The following is a 20,963-nucleotide window of genomic DNA, read 5'->3' on the forward strand; positions in this document are numbered from 1 at the left end:
CATGAACAGAATGGTAGGTGATACTGGCACCGAAATTTCAAAGAATAGATGCTGGCGTTCTTGATTCTTGTTGGGTGGCTTCCTGCAGGAGTTGGAATTTGGAGTTAGGAAACAGAGTTTCCAGAGCCAATCTTACGTTGTTCGACACTAGTTTGGAATGAGCATGAGCAATCACAGGAGAAGCTCAACTTTTTCGTTCTGCCTGATATTACTACTAGCTCTGATGGCTAACGTGAAGACAATATGGCTATTACCCAAAGGATGTTACCTTCTCCCAAGAAAGGCACTTTCAAAATTGTGAAAGATAAGCCTCAGTCCACTTAAACTTCGAGATACAGTCTGGTGGGATCCTTCCGGGGTTGGGCAGCCTTTGGTAGAGGGGAATATTTGGAAGGATCTTTGGTATATGAAAGATAGGGGTCTCAGGGCAGTTAGGTGACCATTTTCTCTCTCTAGAAAGGAAAAGACGAGGATTAAAAGAAAAAAAAAAGCTCGGTGCGGTGGTGCCCACCTTTAATCCCAGCACTTGGAAGGCAGGCAGATCTCTGAATTCAAGGCCATCCTGGTCTACATAGTGAGTTCCAGGTCATCTGGGGCTACAGAGAGACCCTGTCTCAAAAAACAAAACAAAAAAACCTAGGCTGTAAGGCAGTTGCTAAATCCTTTTATGTCCTCTAATACATCACACAAATGAGGATCCCTGTCTCCTTCTAAAAGCCACCCCAACTTCAGGCTCTCACAGCGCCTTCCTCTAGTTGCTATGGAGATCAACTCGTCTTTTTTCCTTTGGTACAGGGAACATCTCTTCAGAGCAGGGAGAATGGAAGGGTCTTCTTAAGCCCTAACACATGGGATGGGGCGGGCCGGGGGACAGGTACCGTCTCGGAAGGCTGGGTAGCCTTGACAGCTACAGAACCACAGACCCAGGTACAAAGGCTAAGTAAGGTTGGTGGCGGTTCAAAACCCTTCGTTTTTCTAACTGGCGGCCAGCGGCTTTACGGCTCTGTTGGACTGGAAGAAGGCGCTAGTCAAGAGACACGGCCCTCATCCGGCAGCGAGGCGGCACTCGGCGGGACTGGGGTAACCAGGGAGAGTTTTGGGGACCCGGGGCGCGGATAAGGCCACCCCTTGAGGCAGAGTGGAGCCGAAGCGAGGGGAGCCCCACCCACACAGCCATTAAGCTGCGCCGCCATCGCTCGCCTCTCGCCCACATCGCTTTCTCTGCCCTTCTCCACCCGCCTCCCGTGCGGGGAGTGTGCCATTGGATGGAGGTGAGGTCGATCCGCTCCGAGTATTGCAACTGATTGGACGGAAAGCCGCCAGCCCGCCCCCGGCCTGCTCAGATTGGTTGGCTGCACGTTGGCGCAACGGAAGAGGCGGCCATCCGGCGTGCGCCTGTATGAGGCGCTGTGCGGAGTCTAGAGTCTGCGCCGGGGGCCTGGCTCGGGCGGCACTGCTGGCTGCTGCTGATGGGAGCGGGCTGGCTCGGCTCGCCCATGGAGCGGCACGGCGGGGCGGCAGCCTCGGGCTCCGCCGGGGAGTCAGCGTCCGGGAACGCCGAAGCGCGATGTGCTGAGCTGCTGAGGCGTCGGACCAGCAGCGGGTCGGGGGCGGAGGCGGCGGAGGGCGTGAGGCGGGAGCGGCCGGGCTCCTACAGCGGCCCCTCCTCGGCCTCCCGCCAGCGCGTCGAAGGCCTCCGGAAGAAGCGGCCGCGTAAGTGGTAGCGGCTCCACGGCTCTCTGCCCACCCCACCCCGTCCGCCCATCTTTTTTCCCGCGCGCGGACAGTGCCTGAGTGTGTGACCCGGTCGGTGCGAGCCCCGACACGGTGCTGAAGGCCTAGGGTCCGTGACGGTGCGAGCCCGGATGCCTGCTGGAGGCGCGGGGTCCCCGACGGTGCGAACTCCTACGCCTAGTGGGGCTGGGGCGGGGTGGGCCCTGACGCAGGGCAGGACTGGCGTCTGCTCGGAGTTCGCCCGACCCAGTCCTCGAGGCCTGTGGTCTCTGCTTCCTTTAGCGCTTGGACCTTTCCTCTGCATCGGATCTTTGTGATTTTTCAGAGAATCTCATGTTTTTATTCTTGAGAAGGCTCATTTTGACTGATTTCCGTAATCTGGCCTCTTCTCCAAGATCCTTTGAGTCCCACTTTAAGCCCTTTTTATTTGGCGATTTCGAGCTTTCTGGAAAATGGTTAACCATCCTCCTGAAGCGCTACTGGGTAAAAATCCTATTCCGTGCTCTATGCACTTCTAAGCTTTGGTTGCTTTTCTTCCCATTAGAATTCAGGTCATCTCACATCCAGATAGTTCCCCCATTTTCCTTTAGTCTATTCATAGTTATTCACGATTCGTCTGTAGCATTCCGTGCACTAAACAGCCTTTTTCTGTCCGGGCGTGGTAGCGCACGCCTTTAATCCCAGTACTCGGGAGGCGGAGGCAGGTGGATCTCTGTGAGTTCAAGGCCAGCCTGGTCTACATAGTGAGTTCAGGACAGCTGGGGCTACAGGTAGATCCTGTCTCAAAAAGACCAAAAAAAAAGCGTTTTTCTTTTCAGGAAAAAGGACATGTTCCTAAATTTTACTTAGGAGCTACTCCTCCCAGAGAATCGATTTCTCCATTTTACTTTTTAAAAATTTCTTTTTTGAGTTGTGTATTTTCTCCCCTAGGGTTCTCATTCGTGACCTCCTTCTAGCAGCCATTGCTGTTCACAGTATTGATTGACCTAGTACTGTAGTATGAACTTAACTGCATAGCTGCGTTTTGCATGCTGGTAGACTTAGATTATAATTGCCAGATTACTATTTGAGGAAGTAAGTACTTAATGCAGATTGTTAAAGTGAAGGAAAATGGCCGGATGTGTTGGATAATCTGTATCTAGCCCAACCACCCTATTTTTATCTCTGATTTGAGTGATTGGATGTAGCTGTTATTGCTATGGAAAGTTTGAGCATTTTCATTTCTTTTGTTTCTCATCTTGCAAGATTTATTTGACAATACCAGCATCCTGAGAGGTGGAGAGAGGAGGAGCTTTGAATGAAATTCAAGACTGATGTCAAAAAAAAAAAAAAAAAAAAAAAGGAAAACAAATTCTTAAGCTATTTGTGTTACCGAATCATTTACTTGATTGAGAATTTTAAAAGTCACATTTGTGTATGTGTGGGTGAGCACATGTGTGGAGGTCAGAATCCATTTTCTTTAACCATGTGGGACCTGGGGATAGAACTTCAGTGGTCAGGCTTGAGAGCAGTCACCTGCTGAGCCATCTCACCAGCCCTGATTTTTGTTTTATTTGAGCCAAGGAATTGTGTAGTCCAAATTGGCCTCATGTGCATGAAAATCCTGCTTCAGCTGCCTTACTGTTGGAATACAGGTATACGACCACCATGCCAGGTTTAGGCATACTGCCTCCCATAGTGGGTTTGAGCCTAGGGTTTCATACATGCTAGATAAGTGCTTTATTACTAAGCTAAGCTATATCCCCAGGCAAGTGTTTGAACTCACAGAGATCTGCCTGCCTCTGCCTCCCGAGTGCTTGATTTTTAAGCAGCACAAAAGCATTAGTTCATTTATGGATTGGACATGTCTGTCATTTCCAGAGATGGTTACCCATATAGGTGGTGGTTTGTGGCCACTGGCCAACAGAATTATTGAGTATTATATTTTGGATATTTGTGTGAGTCCAGCACTCTTCTCAGAGCTTTGGTAATTGAGCCTTCAGAGCTGCTCCGAGGTATGTGGTAGTATTCCATTTCACTAGAGAGAATACTGGTGCTTAGTGTCAAGTGACTACTCATGTGGAATAGAAATGTAAATTCAAGAACTCTAGGCTTTGTGCCTGCAAGTAGTGATTTGGGAGGTGAAGACAGACCCCTGGAAGCCTGCTGGCCAGCAGTAGCCTAGCCTACTTGGCGAACTTCTAGGCCAGTGACAGAACCTGTCTCAGGCAGATAGTGGAAACACACCCAGGAGCAACACCAGAGGTTGTTGTCACACCCATGATACACATGAACTCAAGCATTCTCATGCACATACACTCATCCACATATACACAGACATCCTCCATCCCTTACAAATGACCTGGAGAGTTAGAATGCAGATCCTTGGGCTCAGGTCTGGGGCTCTCTTTGGAATAAGAATCTGGAGGGGCAAAGCATGTTTTCTTTCTCAATAAGCTGTTCCCACTTAAAAAAAAAAATTCTGGAGAGGTGAAGAAGCTGCCTTTTAAACAAAAAGTCATTCAGATTCTGGTGATTCAGAGACCACTCTGAAACACACTGGTTTAAACCACAGGGCTGTGTGTTATATTAAGGTGGTTTTAGAACTTCTTTGAAGGAATAAGTGAACAAATGTTGGATTTATTTTAATTATATTTTAATTAATTTTTTGATTGTTTTTGAGACAGCTTCTTCCTGTAGCCCCACATGGCCTGGAACTCACTATGTAGACCAAGCTGACCTTGATCTCACAGAGATCACCTGCCTCTGCTTTCTGAGTGCTGGGATAAAAGGCATATGCATACCATGCTCAGCTGGATTTATTTTTGAATAGTATTTCATGTATCCCTGGGACTTGATATATACTTGTGGAACTTCTATCTCCTCCTGAGTGCTGGGATTACAGTTATATGCCACCATCCATGTCTGGTTTATGTGGTACTGGGGATTGAACCCAGAAGTTCCTGCATGCTGTGCAAGTACCCTACTCAACTGAGCTACTTCCCCAGCCCTGATATTTTGTTTTGCCTTTTTAGTTTAAACAAACCATGGGCATTAGTTTATTTTTATACTTATTTTTATGTTCATTTACTTATGTTGGTGTGTGTATGTGTGTAGGCATACATGTGGAGCTCAGAGAACAACCTGTGAGAGTTGGTTCTCCCATTCTACCATTTGAGTCCCAGGGATGTGTTCAGGCTTGGAGGTAGGCGCATCTTCTACCCACTGAACCATCCTGCCTTCCTTGATTTATTTATTTTTATTTACTATCTGATATTGGTCATCTTCTCTTCATTGCTTTCTCTGATTGACTGATAGTGAAAAACCATATTTTAGGTAATGAGACCTGTTGAAGGAACAATTTTTTTTGAGATGTTTTCAAGGTGTAGCTTAGGCTGGTCTTGAACTCATGATCCTCCTGCCTCAGCTTCTTGATTGCTAGGATTATAGGTAAGACCACCATATCTGGCTTCAATAAGGCATTGATCTAACATCCATTTGATCTTCCTGTACTATCCAAGGGTGCACTGTTAGATGGACAAGCAGATTGTTCCAAGAGTGTACTTTAGTCATGGATCTGAGAGAATTCCCTGAAGAATAAATAATTATTTATCTTTATTAGAAAACATTTGAGGTCAGAAAGCCTTGTGATGTCTTCACACTACTTTTTAAAAGTCACTTGAAACCGAAAGGTGCTAGTTTTGTAACCTATGGCCCTGGTTTATAGTAATGTTCTGCTACACATGTTGCTAGAGCAGTGGGTTTTAGACTGTCCCATCCTAGACTTGATGTATTAGAATATAATTAGAGATTAGGGGAGGCATGGGCACGTGGAAACATGTGGACAACTTGTGGGATTCAGTTCACGTACTCCTCTATGTAGGTCCCAGGGCTTGAACTCAGGTTTTCAAGACTAAAGAACCATTTTATTGTCCCAGAAGTTTTTATTTTTTTTTAATTTAAAAAATTTATCTATTTATTTATTTTTGTCTTTTTGAGACAGAGCCTCCCTGTAGCTCCAGCTGGCCTGGAACTTGCCATGTAGACTAGGCTGGCTTCAAATTCACAAAGACCTGCCTCTGCCTCCCAAGTGCTGGGATTAAAGGCATGTATGACCATGCCTGGCTTAATTTTTTTTTTAATGTGTGTTTTGCCTGCATGTATATAAATGCACCTGTGCATGCAGTGCCTGAGGAAGCCATAAGAAAGCGTCAAATCCCCTGGAACTAGAATTAAGGACAGTTGTTAGCTGCCATGTGGGTGCTGGGCCCAGTTCCTCTGCAAGAGCAGCCAGTGATCTTAACTGCTGAGCCATCTCTCTAATTCTAGCCCAAAAGTTTTTTTTTTTAAATTTTATTTATTATTTTATGTGTATGTGTGTATTGCCTGCATGTAGGTAAGTGCATCTGTGTCGTACAGTGCCCGAGGAGGACAGAGAGACTGTCAGATCCCCTGGAACTGGAATTATGAATGGTTGTTAGCCACCATGTGGGTGCTGGGATTTAAACCCCGGTCTTCTGCAAGAACAGTGTTCTTAACCACTGTGCTATCTCTCCAGCCCCCAGCCCAGAAGTTCTTTAAAGGTTTTGGATCAGGTTATAATTTATAGGATGAGAAAATAGCAAATAAAGATTATTTTAAAATGTTGCTCAGTGGATAAAAGCACTTTCCATGTGTTGCAAAAAATTTTTTTGCATGGTGGGGGGTTGTTGTGATGGTGATGGTGGTGCTTGGTGTTCAGACAGCCTCTACCCTCCTCCTTTTAAGGTCCCAGTGAAAAACCAAAGTTGGGTTCCATGGAAGTTCACCCTGGGGTACCAGTTAGTTAGCTTATTAGTTACTTACTGAGTGTGGGCAACCCTCAAGTAGCTGTACTGGAAGATTTCCACCCAGCGTGGCCATGAGGGCTTCCTATGGCTGTGTTGATGGAGTCCCTTCTACTAGTCTTCTCCAGCCTATATTTTCTAGTTGCTCCTGGAGACCACGATGTGATGTTCACTTAGGGCAGAATTGCATACAAGTGGCCAGGAGGACTGACTGGATACTCAGGTAAGGGTCCAGTGATCCTCCCTACCCCTTCTATGAGGGAACAACAGGAGTTACCAAACCCATATGTGATGATCTTTTGCAAGCAGGCATGGCTGGACTCAGGAAGAGAAAGCTGTTTGGTTCAGAGGACCATACTATATAATGCTGTGCAAGTCCATCTGTTATCCCAATCCTATATCTAAAAAATTAAAAAAATTTTTATTTTGTGTGTATGAGTATATTACCTGAATGTATGTAAGTGCACCTGTGTTCTGCAATACCCCACGGAGGTCAGAAGAGGGTATCAGCTCCTCTGGAACTGGAGTTAACAAATGGTTGTTAGCCCCCATGTGGGTACTGGGAATTGAACCTGGGTCTTCTGCAAGAGCAGTCAGTGCTATTAACTGCTGAGCCATCTCTCTATAACCCTGCAGCACTTCTGCATTTTGATGGGAGGCAGACAGGAGAGTTAGCCTGAAGCTTGCTTAGACCAGCTTAGTCTGTAGTATGTAGCACAAGTAGTGGCAGAAGCAAGTGTCACAAAGTGGAAGGAGAGAACCAACTTGCAAAAGTTGTCCTGCAATTGACACATGTGTTGTGGCACATGGAAATAAGTAAAAAAAAAAATTTTTTTTGTCTTTTTGAGACAGGGTCTCACTGTAGCTGTCCTGGAACTTGCTATGTAGACCAGGCTGGCTGGGATTATTTGGTACCACGACTGGCTGGAAATCAGTAAAATTAAAAAAAAAATTTTGGGAAGGCCAGGGCTGTAGCTCGCTTGGTAGAGTGGTTGCTTATCATTTAAGAATCTCAGGGTTTGATTTCTAAGACTGCATAATCTGAATGTGGTAGCACCTGCCTATAATCCCAGCATTCAGCAGGATGAGGCACGAGATTAGGAATTGAAGGTCATATTTGGCTGTACGGTGAGTTCAAGGCCAGCCTGGAGTACATGAAATCCTGTCTCAGAAAAAGGGGGAAACGTGGGTTAGGGGATGTAGTTTACTTGGTAGAGGTTCTTACTTGGCAAATATTTGGCGTCGTTCCTTATTGCTTTAAATAAATTAGAAATGATGGAAACTGATGCTAATGACAGTTATATAACTACTGTTTTCTAAGAGCTTATTTGTTTTGACAGTTTGCCAAGTGTTTTATTTAGGTCTCATTGAGTAAGGTAGGTGTTTTTGTGTGTGTATGTGTATGTGTGTGTGACTACAGGCATGTGTGACCATGGTGTGCATGTGGAGGTCAGAGGACAACCCTGAGTGGATCTTTACCTTCCGTCTTTGTTGAGACAGGTTCTCTTTATTGTTTGCTAGCTCACCCATGAATTCTGGGGATTCCTTTGTCTCTGGAGTTGTGATATGTTTTTACACGAGTTCTAAGGGATTTAAACTCACTCATGACCTCATGTTTACACATTAAGAGCTTTACCCACTGAGCCCCTTGAGCTGCTTTTTTTGAGACAGGGTCTCCCTATAGCCCCAACTAACCTGGAATTGGCAATGCAAACCTAGCTGACCTCTATCTCAGAGAGAACCTGGGAGTGCTGGGATTAAAGGCATGAGCCACTGGCTGAGCTGCTTTTTATGTTTTTTTCCTAATCTATGTTAGTGTCTCTTTTAAACTCTAGATTCAAAATTGTCTATACTATTGATTTATTTTTGGAATCTCTCCATATGTACTATTTCATCTGTTGGTAAAGTGCTTGCTCCTGGCTTGGATCACTACCATGCACTTAAAAAGCCTGGTGCAGAGGTGTGTGCCTGCAGTCCCAGCACTGGAGAGGTGGAGTCAGGATCCCTGGGGTGTGTCAGTCTATCTGAATTTGTGAGTTTTAGAGTCAGTGAAGGACTGAATTAAAAGTAGGGTGGAGAAATGAATGAGGTAGGACATCCAGTGTGTCCATCTCTGGCCTCAGCATGCACATTACACACACAAAGCTGCTTATCTTTTTCTTGGAAGTAGTTACCAAAATCATTTTGCCTTTTTTTTTTCCTTCAGTGATGGGAATTGAATTTTGGGCCTCACACATGCTGGGCAAGTGCTCCACCACTGAGCTATATTCCCACTCTAGCTTGTTTTTTAAAAGTAAGTAGAAATAGAAATAGTTTATTAAGAAAGTAGGGAATAGATTTGGAAAAGACATACTCTAAAAAGCCCTTTTTCTCTGTTTTAATGATGTTTTCAAAACTTCATTTTATTGATTGACAGTAATACAGCTTTGTACACAATATTTTTGTTTTCATTTATATCTTTTGCTTTTTTTTTCTTTGTGGTATATGTGCACTTATGTGTGCAGGTGTGCATGCCTCTGTGCCTATGTGATGTGGGGGCCCGAGGAAGACGTTGGAGTGTTCTGCATTCTATTTTATTCTTTTTCGAAAAGGTCTGAACCGGGGCCTAGGCTGGTGGCCAACAAATCCAAGCAATCTGTTCTATACCCTCCACAGTGCTGGATTACAGGCATGTATATCTGGGATACCCACTCAGGTCCTCATGCTTAAAGCAGCAAATACTCTTACCCACTGAGCTATCTTTTCAGCTCCTTATTTTTGTTTGAGACAGTTTTGCTTTGTACCTCAGGCTGGCTTGGACGTGGTGGCAGACCTCAGCTTCCTGAGTGCTGGGATTGCAACATGCATGCCTGTGCTGACTTCCTTTTGCCTGTTTTAGATATAGTCTATTTTGTTTTTTTAGCATTTAAAATTGTAAATGACATTACACATACATACTTTTCAGATACAGGTTCATAGTATGTAGCCCAGGCTGTCATTGAATCATAGTGATCTTCCTATCTCAGCTTCCTGAGTGCTAGAATTACGTTTGTTTTGCCACACCCAGCTTATATTTAAAATTGTTTTTTTTATTAGGTTTTTTTTTCAAAAATATTTTATTTTTATTTTATGCGTATGCGTGTATTGCCTACACGTAGGTAAGTGCACCCATGTCGTTCAGTGCCCGAGGACAGAAGAGGCCGTCAGATCCCTTGGGACTGGAGTTAGGGACAGTTGTTAGCTGCCATGTTGGTGCTGGGATTTGAACCCAGGTCTTCTGCAAGAACAGTCAGTGTTCTTAACCTCTGAACTATCTCTCCAGCCCCTTATTTATTAGTTTTATGTGTATGAGTGTATTTGTGTAGGCCCACTCATGTTGTGCAGTGTCTGTGGAGGACAGAAGAGGGTGTTGGATCCCCTAGAACTGGAGTTATGCCATGTGGGTGCTGGGATTTGAACCTGGGTCTTCTGCAAGAACAGCCAGTGCTTTTAACTGCTGAGCCAGCTCTCCAGCCCCCACAGTGTGTTTAAGACACATTTAAAACTTCCCTGTTCTTGCCTGCAGTTACTCAGAATCTTTATCTTTCCTTTTCCCAGTGAGACAGAAGTGCTGCTTGTTTTCACTTCTTTCCTCATCCACTTCCTATGTTGAAACCGTGTAAGTATTTCAGTTCCAGGTTGCTTCTTTTTCTTAAAGTCAGCATGTATTTATTCCTCTACTTCTACTTTATGGGAAAAATAAGTTTCTTAGAGCTCTCGGATGCTTTTAAATTATGTTGGTGTACATGTACTGATGATTTCAGGAAAGGTCTTTGAGTAGCAGCCCTTTTGTGTAAAAGTTTCTTTTGGACTCTTGCTTGAAAAGCTGGTTGACTAGATAAAAATTTTCATATCTTTTTCCTTATAACTTTGAAACCTCTGCTCCTTTGTCTTTTAACATCCAGGTTGCTGATGAAAAGTGCTATTTATCTTTATGTGATTTATGTAGAATTCAAGTTCTTCCTTAGGATCTTCTGAAATTTCAGTAGGATTCTTTCTTTTTTGTTTTGATTTTGAGACAGAGCCTCATTGTATTTACTGTCTTTTGGGATGGATTGCAGCTGGGAGGCAGGATGTATGTGTGGCCAGGTATAGCAGGTGTGGAGGCTCTCCTTCCTTCTGGGTAACAGTAGCCATGTGGATGCCATCCTGGTACTGGTCCTTGCTCTTAGGCAAAAGTTAGTTTGCCCTAGTGAAAGTGGAAATGAGGTAGCCGGGCGTGGTGGCACACGCCCTTAATCCCGAGGCAGAGGCAGACAGATCTCTGAGTTCAAGGCTAGCCTGGTCTACATAGTGAGTTCCAGGACAGCTGGGGCTACAGAGAGACTCTGTCTCAAAAAGACCAACAAAAAATAAAAGGAAGTGGAAATGAGGTGTGCCCTTCATAGAGAGAAATGTGTGCCCTGTCCTGTTGCTCCAAATATATTTCCTGAACACATGACCCATGACTGCTGAAGCCTGCTTCTGTTTCCCCACAGAAGCCACCTCATATGTAGCTGCCCGCCTTCATAACTGTTCCCAATTTTAATGACATTTCTCTTTTGATGGTGTGGATAGGTATTGCCAGATTCTTGTGTCCCAGAATTGTTTTAGGAAAGAATGTCAGTAAACTCATGCTTTTAGTCATTTCTAGATTTAGTATTGGGGAAGACACAAAGTCCATGTGTCCATCTTGATCTGGGTTCCTGAAGCTATTTATTTATTTATAAAGTATTTTTTAGGGGGTTGGGAGGAATGGATCACTTAAGTCCATTGAAGCCTTTTAGGCTGTCACCATTTTGTGGTACCAGAGAATGAACAGATAGCCTTCTGTATGGTGGGCAAGCACATTCTATCCTTGAGCTATATCTTTCCCTAGTCCAGAATATCAGGTTTTGAGAGAGAAAGAGAGAAATTGACCCTTGGAGATTATTAGGTAGGGCTAGGATTTTCTTCTGTAGTTAGAGACTAAACTGGAGGTTTGAAGTCTCAACATTTCTTTAAGCCAATAGGAGGGATGAAGATTTTCATTTTTTGATTTTCGTAATTGAGACTTATAGGGAGTCATTTTATTTTGAAACATTTCATAATATAGTTTGAGCATGTCTATACAGAAAGGTTAGTTTAGCTTAACAGTTTGATATTTTGATTTGTCTTAGTTTTTTTCCAAACCAAAGTGAGTCACATTTCTTCTTCCTAGAATCTTTTGGGTTCAGAATTCTCTTAGAAACCACAGGGCATGAAGCAGCTTGCTAGTTTAAGTATAAACTTTGATTGTAGGGGGAAAAAAAAACTATTCTGACTTTTCTTTCCCATTTAGTTTTTCCATGGTTTGGCTTGGATATTGGTGGAACCCTGGTCAAGTTGGTTTATTTTGAACCCAAAGACATCACTGCTGAAGAAGAGAAGGAAGAAGTCGAAAGCCTTAAAAGCATTCGGAAGTATCTGACCTCTAATGTGGCTTACGGGTCTGCAGGAATTCGGGACGTGCACCTTGAGCTGAAGGACCTGACTCTGTGTGGACGCAAAGGCAATCTGCACTTTATACGCTTTCCCACTCATGACATGCCTGCTTTTATTCAAATGGGCAGAGATAAAAACTTCTCGAGTCTCCACACTGTCTTTTGTGCCACTGGAGGTGGAGCATACAAATTTGAGCAGGATTTTCTCACAGTATGCATTTTTTAGCTTATATACAATTTATGGTAATTTGATTGTTAAAAATGATGCCAGTTACAAGTGGTAGAATAATTTTCATTTCTAATGAAATTTGAATTTCCTTCAGTGAAATGAAGATTATAAATTAGTCAGGAGTGAGTGCTTGCTTGTCTTCCAAGACCCAAGTTTAGTTCTTCATACCTATGTTGGGTGGGTCATAATTGCATGTAGTTCCAGTTCCAGGGGATCCTGTGCCTTGTCTGGCCTCTGCTGGCACCTGTATACATGCTGCAGACCCTCATAGAGATATACACGTGCACACAAAAATAAAGCGGGGCATGTTGATGCACGCCTTTAATCCTAGCACTTGGATAGCAGAGGCAAGCAGACTTCTGTGAGTTGGAGGCCAGCCAGTGTTACACGGATCCTGCCTCCAACAAAAAAAGGGAAGGGGGGTTTGGCATGGTGGCCTCTGCTTTTAATCCCAGCACTCAGGAGGCAGAGGCAGGTGGATCTCTGTGAGATTGAGGTCAGCCTGGTCTACATAATGAGATCCAGGCCAGCTCGGGCTACAGGGAAACCTTGTCTTCAACAACCCCCTGCCCCACCCAAAACAAAACAAAACCAAAACCAAAACTGGGTATGGTGATGCACTTATAATCTAGCCAGCCCTGGTAGAGATAGGGCTGATCCTTAGGGCTCATTGGTCTGCCTGTCCAGCCTACTTGGAGAACTCTAATGTAGTAAAGAGACCTTGTCTTAAGCGAACAGTACATAGTGCCTGAGGAATGACACCCAGGCTGTTTTCTGTCCGCATGTGCACACAAACGTTTCCATACAGTTTGATTATAAAATTGTTTCTAATCTTGTGTATTACAAGATAAGGTATCTAATCTCTTCTTCCCTCAGTTGTTTTCTGGCATTTCCATTGATTATGGAAGGAACTCTGGTTAAAAATTCTGTTTTTTCAGGTATTAGAGTGGGTCTAAGATGGCTGACAGCAGAGCTGTCCTCCCCAAACTAGGCAAATATTCCATCACTGAGCTGCATTTCCAGTCCTGTGCTTAACTTGCTAACGAAGTCTCAACCCTGTCTAGCTTTTAAGGCTGGTATATCATTGGATACTAGATTTGTTTTTGCTCTGTGAAAAAGGTCTTGAGGCATATGTGGTCATAGGTGTGAGAACAAACAGTGAGTTGTCCAAGTCCCTAACCTTCAGGGTACAATACAGATTTAAAATGTCTTCAATGACTATTTCATACTACTAAAAGAGAATATTAGCCTGAAGGAAGTTCTGCCTTTGTCAAGACAAAATATAGCTCTTCAGAAGAAATAAGATGGTTTATTCTAAACCAAATATAAGTGATCATGGCTTAGAGGCACAGATTTGGGTTGCTGTGAATATTTCACTGCAGAAGAGGTTATAGAAGAGAGTCACAGAACAAAAGAAAGCCTTAAATCATGCATTCACCAGATAAATTGTGTAGACATCTGGTAGAGGGTGGGCAAATCTTGCCTATGGGTTTCAGATGTTATCTGATGACATTCTTAAGTTTTTGGAATGGCAGAAGCTAGTAGTTTGTTAATACATTCCAAAGGTTTTATCTGATAGTCACACACAAAGGTTGATGATAAATGGTTTTTGAGGGTACTAAAGAGAGCCCGGGATAATTTTGTTGCTGATCTGTATAACATTCCATCTCTTCAAAATTAAGAACTTGTAGTTAATGAGCATGCAGAACTTCCTCTCCTGTATGTCACTACATGATTTATGACCTTGTTCTCCTCATTTTTCTCCCCCTGGAGCTGGCCATAGTAATCATAGTATAGACTTGACATGAATTAGGTAACAAGGTTTTATATTCTTTTCTTGGGTTTTTCTTGTGTGCTGGTCAGTGGTTTCATTTCCATATGTGAATTCAGGGGAGGTACCAGGATGGAATGTCTCCCAGTCAACTCTGGATCTTAACTGATAGGTAGAGAAAACTTGTTTCTGGGACCTTGTAGAAGCCTCTTTGCAGCATATTTGAAAACCATTCAGGCCATTAACAGAGGCTCAGAGTTGTGTGGGAATCCAAGGAAAGAGTGCACACTGGACTTTGTATTTTAAGAGTACGTTCGTCTATGGGCTGTTAGGGTTTCTCTTTTGCATGTATGTACCAGTGCTGTAGTTAAAACTAAGAGAAAAGTCGTGGAGATGCCTAAATCAGTACAGTGCCTGCTATTCAAGCATGAGGACCTGAGTTTGGATCCCCAGTACTCAGTTAAAAAACCTGAGTGTGCGCCATGGTGGCGCACACCTGTAGTCCCAGCACTTGGGAGACAGAGGCAGGCGGATCTCTGTGAGTTCAAGGCCAGCCTGGTCTACATAGTTCCAGGACAGCTGGGGCTACAGGGAGACCCTGTCTCAAAAAGACAAAAAAAGAAAAAAAACCTGAGTGTGCATCAGTAACCCTAGCACAGTGGTACAGAGATAGGCGGGTCCCTGGAGATTGCTGGCCAGCCAGTCTAGTCAAGCCAGTGGGTAAGTGCTGGTCAGTGAAAGATCCTATCTCAAAAGATAAGGTGGATTGTGATCAAGGAAGACACCCGAAGTTGACTTCCAGTCTCCACATACACATGTGCACACATGCATATACTACATGCATACATACAGTGTGTGAAATGAAATAACCTATCAAGTGTTTGTGTATTGGGAGTAGCTAATATTTAATAATTCACAATGAAATTAAATGAAACAATTGTTTAAAATGAGGGTTTTTTTGAGGGATGGGAGGACAGGGTCTCACTATGTAGCTCTGGTTGATCTGGAACAGAGTATGTAGGCTAGCTGGCCTTGAACTTACAGAGGTCCCTGCCTGCTTACAGAGAAGCCTGCCTGCTTCTTGAGTGCTAGGATTAAAAGCATACTCCACGACTCTCAGCCACAAAATGAGTTTTTATTGTGAATCAGCTTTTCATTGTATTGAGTTTGTCTTTTGTTGTTAAACTTACATTCTGAGTAGCTTGGGTTAATGAAATCATCTGCAGATTCAGTAATTAAGTATGACAGGCTAAGATTCATTGGGAATAATATCATAGTAGGATATTTTAGAATTTCACAAATTATAGGAAAGATAAAAGGAGAAATTGGTTTCACCTTTGGTGTCAAAAACCTACTTGGATTCTCATAGACTACCAGTGTGAAGTGATACGAAGCTTAGAAATGGAAGTGCTGGCACAGAGCATTGAATTATCTGGACATGAGAGAGTGCCCAGATGGGGTGACAGCAGTGAACACCTGAAGAGCTTGAGTTTGGTTGGAGGAGAACTTCCTAATTAGGGCTTAAATTAAGGGTCCATCTGAAGTTATCTGTTAACTTTTCCCTTTTTCACAGTGGGCAGGAATAAACTGAGTATAAATATAATTAAATGGGAGTTGAATAAAGAGGAACTTGTACTGCTAAACTTGTTTGTAAACAGAATTCTGTTTTTCTTTTTGGCCTGGAATTCAGAGACCTATCTGCCTGCTTCCACCCACCTGAGTGCTGGGATTTAAAGGTGTGTTGCCACCACACCCAGCAAACAGTTGGGTACTTCAGGGGATGAAGTATCACTACTTTTGTAACATATAAAAGAGTAAGTTCTAATAAACATTTGGACTAGACCAGACATTCATAAAGTCAGACTTGGTAGAGTTACCACTGAATTTCTATTATCTTAAGTTATGCTATGTATGACACATGTATGTATAAACATGAGTGTAAAAGTAGGCAAATCAAGTTGTAGTTTATAAAGGGTTTCCAGTTTTGCTGTTTTAAGTAAATGTGTCTTGACATTTTTCCCATTTTGGTAGAACTGCTGTATTGTGCTCCATAAAATATGAGTAATAATCTAACATTTCTTTATTAATTATCTGAAAGGAATTAAGTTGATGAAAATGATTTGAGTTTAATATTTTTATTTTTTGTGTATGAGTGGTTTTTTTTGCCTGCATGTATATAAGTGCACCATGTGTGTGCAGTGCCCACAGAAGCCAGAAGAGGGCATTGGTTCCCCTGGAACCAGAGTTATGGATGGTTGTTAGCTGTCATGTGGGTGCTGGGAATTGAACCCAGGTCTTCTGGAAGAACAGTAAGTGTTCTTAACCACTGAGTCATCTATCCAGCCCCAAAAATCTAAGCTTCCCTCCTCCAAAAGGCCAGTTTAGATAGAAATCTTTTTCTTTTCTTTTTTTTTTTTTTTTTGAGACAGGGTCCCCAGGTGGTCTGGCCTTGAACTCAAGAGATCTATCTATCTGCCTCTGCTACCTGAGTGCTGGGATTAAAAGTATGTGCCTCCATGCCCAGCTTTTTTTTTCTTTTCTTTTTTGACAGGTTATCACAGCTCCTTCCTCTGCCTACTGAGTGCAGGGATTATAGGCATGTGCCACCATTCCTGACTAGAAATCTTAATTTCTAATTGGACACTTTGTAGTCCTTTGGCTTCAGGGAGTCCTTGTCCTGTTGTTTCTCTACCTCCCCTTGGTAGAGAACCCTGGGCCTCATGAACTGTACATACTAGGCAATCACTCTCTGGCTGTGATACATCCCCAGCTTCAGGTCATAAGGTGTGGTTTCTTTGGTACTGCTTTAGATTGTATTTTTGAAGCAGATGTCTGTGTGTGTGTATGCGTGTGTGCGTGCACACACACACACACACACATGCATGTTTATGTGGAGGCTAGAGGTTAAATGTCTGGTGTGGATCCTCAGGAGCTGTTTATATGGAGCTCATTGATTAGGCTAGGCTGTCTGGCTAGTGAGGCCTAGAGATTCTCCTGTCTCTACCTTTACAGTACTGGGGATTACAGGTATATATTGTCACACCAAGATTTTTGTGGGTCCTAGAAATGGAACTCATGCTTGTATGGCAAATACTCTTAACGATGGAGCTGTCCTATCCAAGGGTGTCGGTCTTTATGGCTTCTGCCGTTGTTACCAGGTCCTCTAATAAGCCACGGCCTTCACTGCATACTGCCTCATTGTGCCTAGCAGCAGAGGTCCTGTGCTTGACAACTCTGGTAGTGGTCACTTGTATGTTTTTTGGCATACAAAATGTTTTTTTTTAAATCCAGCTGTTGCAATGGTTTGTACATACATAGTCTGTATTTGGGTCTGTGGGTACTCGTTTGTCTTGGCAGTCTATCCTCTTACCATCCCCAGATCTGTTCTACAAAGCATATGCAAATTATATGTTCAGTATAGAGGACATGAGTTTTAAGTGGAATTTAAAAATTTCTGTGGTTTTTCAGGTGTGGTGACTCATTGTAATTGGAGCACTCAGCAGACTGAGGCAGGAGGATTGCCATGGGTTTGAGGCCAGCTTGTGTTACACAGTGAAACTGTCAGAAAACCAAAATAATAATAATAAAAATATTCTCTTGGCTTGTTAAAGTCTCATAAAATTCTCTTGGTGTGTTAAAATCTAATTACATTCTTATTTCATTACAGATAGGTGATCTGCAGCTTCGAAAACTGGATGAACTAGATTGCCTGATAAAAGGAATTTTGTACATTGACTCAGTTGGATTCAATGGACGGTCACAGTGCTATTACTTTGAAAACCCTGCTGATTCTGAAAAATGTCAGAAGTTACCATTTGATTTGAAAAATCTATACCCTCTGCTCCTGGTGAACATTGGCTCAGGAGTTAGCATCTTAGCAGTGTATTCCAAAGATAATTATAAGAGGGTCACAGGCACCAGGTAAGTCTTGATAACAAAGTCATTACTTACTATTCTATTTTTTTCTGTTCTTTTTGAGACAGGGTCTCCCTATAGCCCCAGCTGGCCTGGAACTTACTATGTAGACCAGGTTGGCCTTGAACTCACAGAAATCCGCCTGCCTCTGCCTCCCAAGTGCTGGGACTAAAGGTGTGTGCCACCATGCCCAGCTTACAACCAGTATTCTTAACTACTGAGCCAACTCTTCAGCTCCTCATTGTTTGTTTGTTTATTTATTTATTTTGTCTTTTTGAAACAGGGTCTCTCTGTAGCCCTAGCTGGCCTGGAATTCTGTGTAGACCAGGCTGGCCTTGAACTCAGAGATCTGCCTGCCTCTGCCTCCTGAGTTCTGGGATCAAAGAAAGGTGTGCATTTAAAAATATATTGCTTGGATTTTATTATTGTAGTTTCATTAGTGTTGCATCAACAGACTTAATTTGAGGCCATACTCCTTGCCCTCAGATAGTTTATGGTGTGCATATACAAAGTAGCTAAAGTTAACCATGTAGCTTCTTAGAAAGAGGAAGTCCTTCCTTTTAAACCTATGTTTTGTTCATCTACATAGACACACATGCACACTCTAGCATACACACACTTGAGTGCACACACATACATGCACATACTCCAGAGGATTGGTTAAGGTGACCAGGAAGTGGCCATGGGGCAAGGGATGGCATGGGATGGTATGGATCTAGAAATGGAGGTTCTCATAGTTATAAAAATGATCCGAAAAGGGAAGATTAGATTGAGGAGGAGAATGAATGTTTTGGTTTAAGGTTCAGGGATTACTTGAAAAATTGGTGTTGGGATTAACTTCCTTTTTGGGGGGTCTTTTTGAGACAGGGTCTCCCTGTAGTCCCAGCTGGTCTGGAACTCGAAATGTAGACTAGGCTTGAATTTACAGAGATCCCGCCAGCCTCTGCTTCCAGAGTGCTGGAATTATGCTACCATGCCTCACCAGATTAACTTCTTTTTAAACAGATGTTAGCTAAAAAATGAGAGTAGTGATTTTGAAGAAACAGGTTAGTAAGGGGGTGGGTCTGGTGTTTTAGAATGACAGATGCTTGAATGACTTCAGAAGCCATTCACTGAAGAGGGAAGGTAGGTAGGTGCCAGCACGATGTCAGGTATGTTGGGCTCAATTCAAGTGTACCTGATACTTTTCAGATTCAGATTCTTGGGGAGATGATAGGCTGTATGCTTTTGCTACTTTTTTGGGGGGCTTACATGGATCTGTTCATTGGATATTTAGAGTCATCTTGTGTTTATCGTACTGGTGTCATCTGTATGATTGAATGGAAGCAAGAGTAGATTGATATATAATATCGTTTTGTCCTATTCCCTTTAAAAAATACTACTACATTATTTGCTTTTAATCATAGTCTTGGAGGAGGAACTTTTTTTGGTCTCTGCTGTCTTCTTACTGGCTGTACCACTTTTGAAGAAGCTCTTGAAATGGCATCTCGTGGAGATAGCACCAAAGTGGATAAACTAGTGCGAGACATTTATGGAGGAGACTATGAGAGGTTTGGATTGCCTGGTTGGGCTGTGGCTTCAAGGTAAGGAAGTGTGTGTGTTGTAAGAAATACAGGAATAAAATATTAAATATTATGTGTGTGTTTTATTTTAAGCAGGTTTTTAAAGATTTTATTTTTATATGTAAGTGTATGTCTGAATGTAGGTATATGCACTCATGTGCATTCAGTGCTAGCAGAGGCCAGAAGAGAGCATCAGCTCCCTTGGTGCTGGAGTTCCAGGTCGTTGTGAGCCACCTGATATGGGTCCTTTGGAAGAGCAGCCAAGTGCTCTTTACTTCTGAGCCATCTCTCCAGCACTTATTTTTAGCAGTACAAATAGTTTATGTACTATAAAGTCACCTGTTTAAAATTGGGGGCTAAGGATATAGCTCAGTTGGTAGAATACTTATGTAGCATACACAAAGTCCTGGGCTTAATCCTCACCACTTTATAAACTAGGTTTGGTACTATACTAGACAATTTTCCAAAGTGACTGAACCATTTTACAACCCAGCAGCTTATGGGAGTTTATCTTTCTCTGTATCCTTGTGTTTCTTTGGTTTTTAGCAATCTTTTTTCCCTTTTCTTTTCTTTTTGAGAACGGGTCTTCCTGTAGCTACAGCTGGCTTGGAACTTGCTATGTAGACCAAGCTGGCCTCCATCTCACAGAGATTTGCTTGCCTCTGCCTCCTGAGCGCTGGGATTAAAAGCATCACCCTGCCTTTCCCCCCTTTTCTTTTTAACTGGTTTTTTTTTTTTTTTTGGTCTTTTTGAGACAGGGTTTCCTTGTAGCCGCAGCTGATCTGGAACTCACTATGTAGACCAGGCTGGCCTTGAACTCAAAGCGATATGCCTGCCTCTGCCTCTCGAGTGTTGGGACTGAAGACGTGTGCTACCATGGCTGGCTCTTAACTGCTTTATTAACTACATTTTTCCATGCAAATGGTTAACATTGTATTGTTGACATTGGACACAAAGTCAGTCCCCAAGTAGAAGCTGGTAGCACAAGACCCACCTGACATAAAACAACAAAGGTTCACAGCAAATAGAAAGGCATATCAGGAATGTGCAATGAAAAAGAAAAACCATGGTGGGGTTAGAGAGATGGCTCAGTGGTTAAAAGCACCGACTGCTCTTGAAGAGGATCTGGGTTCATTTGCAGCACCCACATGGCAGCTAACAACTACGTAACTCTGGTTCCAGGGAATCTTAACACCTGGCCTCTGCAGGCACCATATGCACATGGTGCACATACATATATGCAGGTAAAGTACACAAAATAAAAAGAAAAATATTTCTGTTTTAAAAGCGAGAAGCTGAACATAGTGCCAGACACCTTTAATCTCAGCACTGGGGAAGCAGAGGCAGAGATCTCTGTGGGATCAAGGCCAACCTGGTCTACAGAGCAAGTTCCAGACCAGCTAGGTCTACAGGGAGACCTTGTCTCAAAAACAATAGCTCCCTCTTCAAAAACAACAACAAAAACCCAAAAACAAGAGAGAAAGAGAA

General features: G+C 43.0%; 1 protein-coding gene across 7 annotated transcripts in view; it reads left to right on the forward strand.

Annotated features, from left to right (window-relative positions):
- Positions 1-1,365: 1,365 nt before the first annotated feature.
- The window catches only part of Pank2 (pantothenate kinase 2), a 38,242-nt gene continuing 18,644 nt past the window's right edge, over positions 1,366-20,963 (forward strand). The window contains exons 1-5 of one of the 7 annotated variants that reach the window (XM_008835879.3): positions 1,575-1,713; positions 10,116-10,176; positions 11,857-12,209; positions 17,666-17,919; positions 19,320-19,496. In XM_008835879.3, the coding sequence (XP_008834101.1) occupies positions 10,164-10,176; positions 11,857-12,209; positions 17,666-17,919; positions 19,320-19,496 (797 nt within the window). In that variant the 5' untranslated portion in view covers positions 1,575-1,713; positions 10,116-10,163. Of the gene's footprint in view, positions 1,714-1,743; positions 1,896-6,436; positions 6,763-10,115; positions 10,177-11,856; positions 12,210-17,665; positions 17,920-19,319; positions 19,497-20,963 lie in introns of those variants that run through there. The other 6 variants (XM_029564839.1, XM_008835880.3, XM_017798889.2 and 3 more) reach the window with 6 other exon arrangements.

The sequence above is a fragment of the Nannospalax galili genome, unplaced genomic scaffold (assembly GCF_000622305.1).
Source record: "Nannospalax galili isolate Female #2095 unplaced genomic scaffold, S.galili_v1.0 scaffold118, whole genome shotgun sequence".
Classification (NCBI taxonomy): Eukaryota; Metazoa; Chordata; class Mammalia; order Rodentia; family Spalacidae; genus Nannospalax; species Nannospalax galili.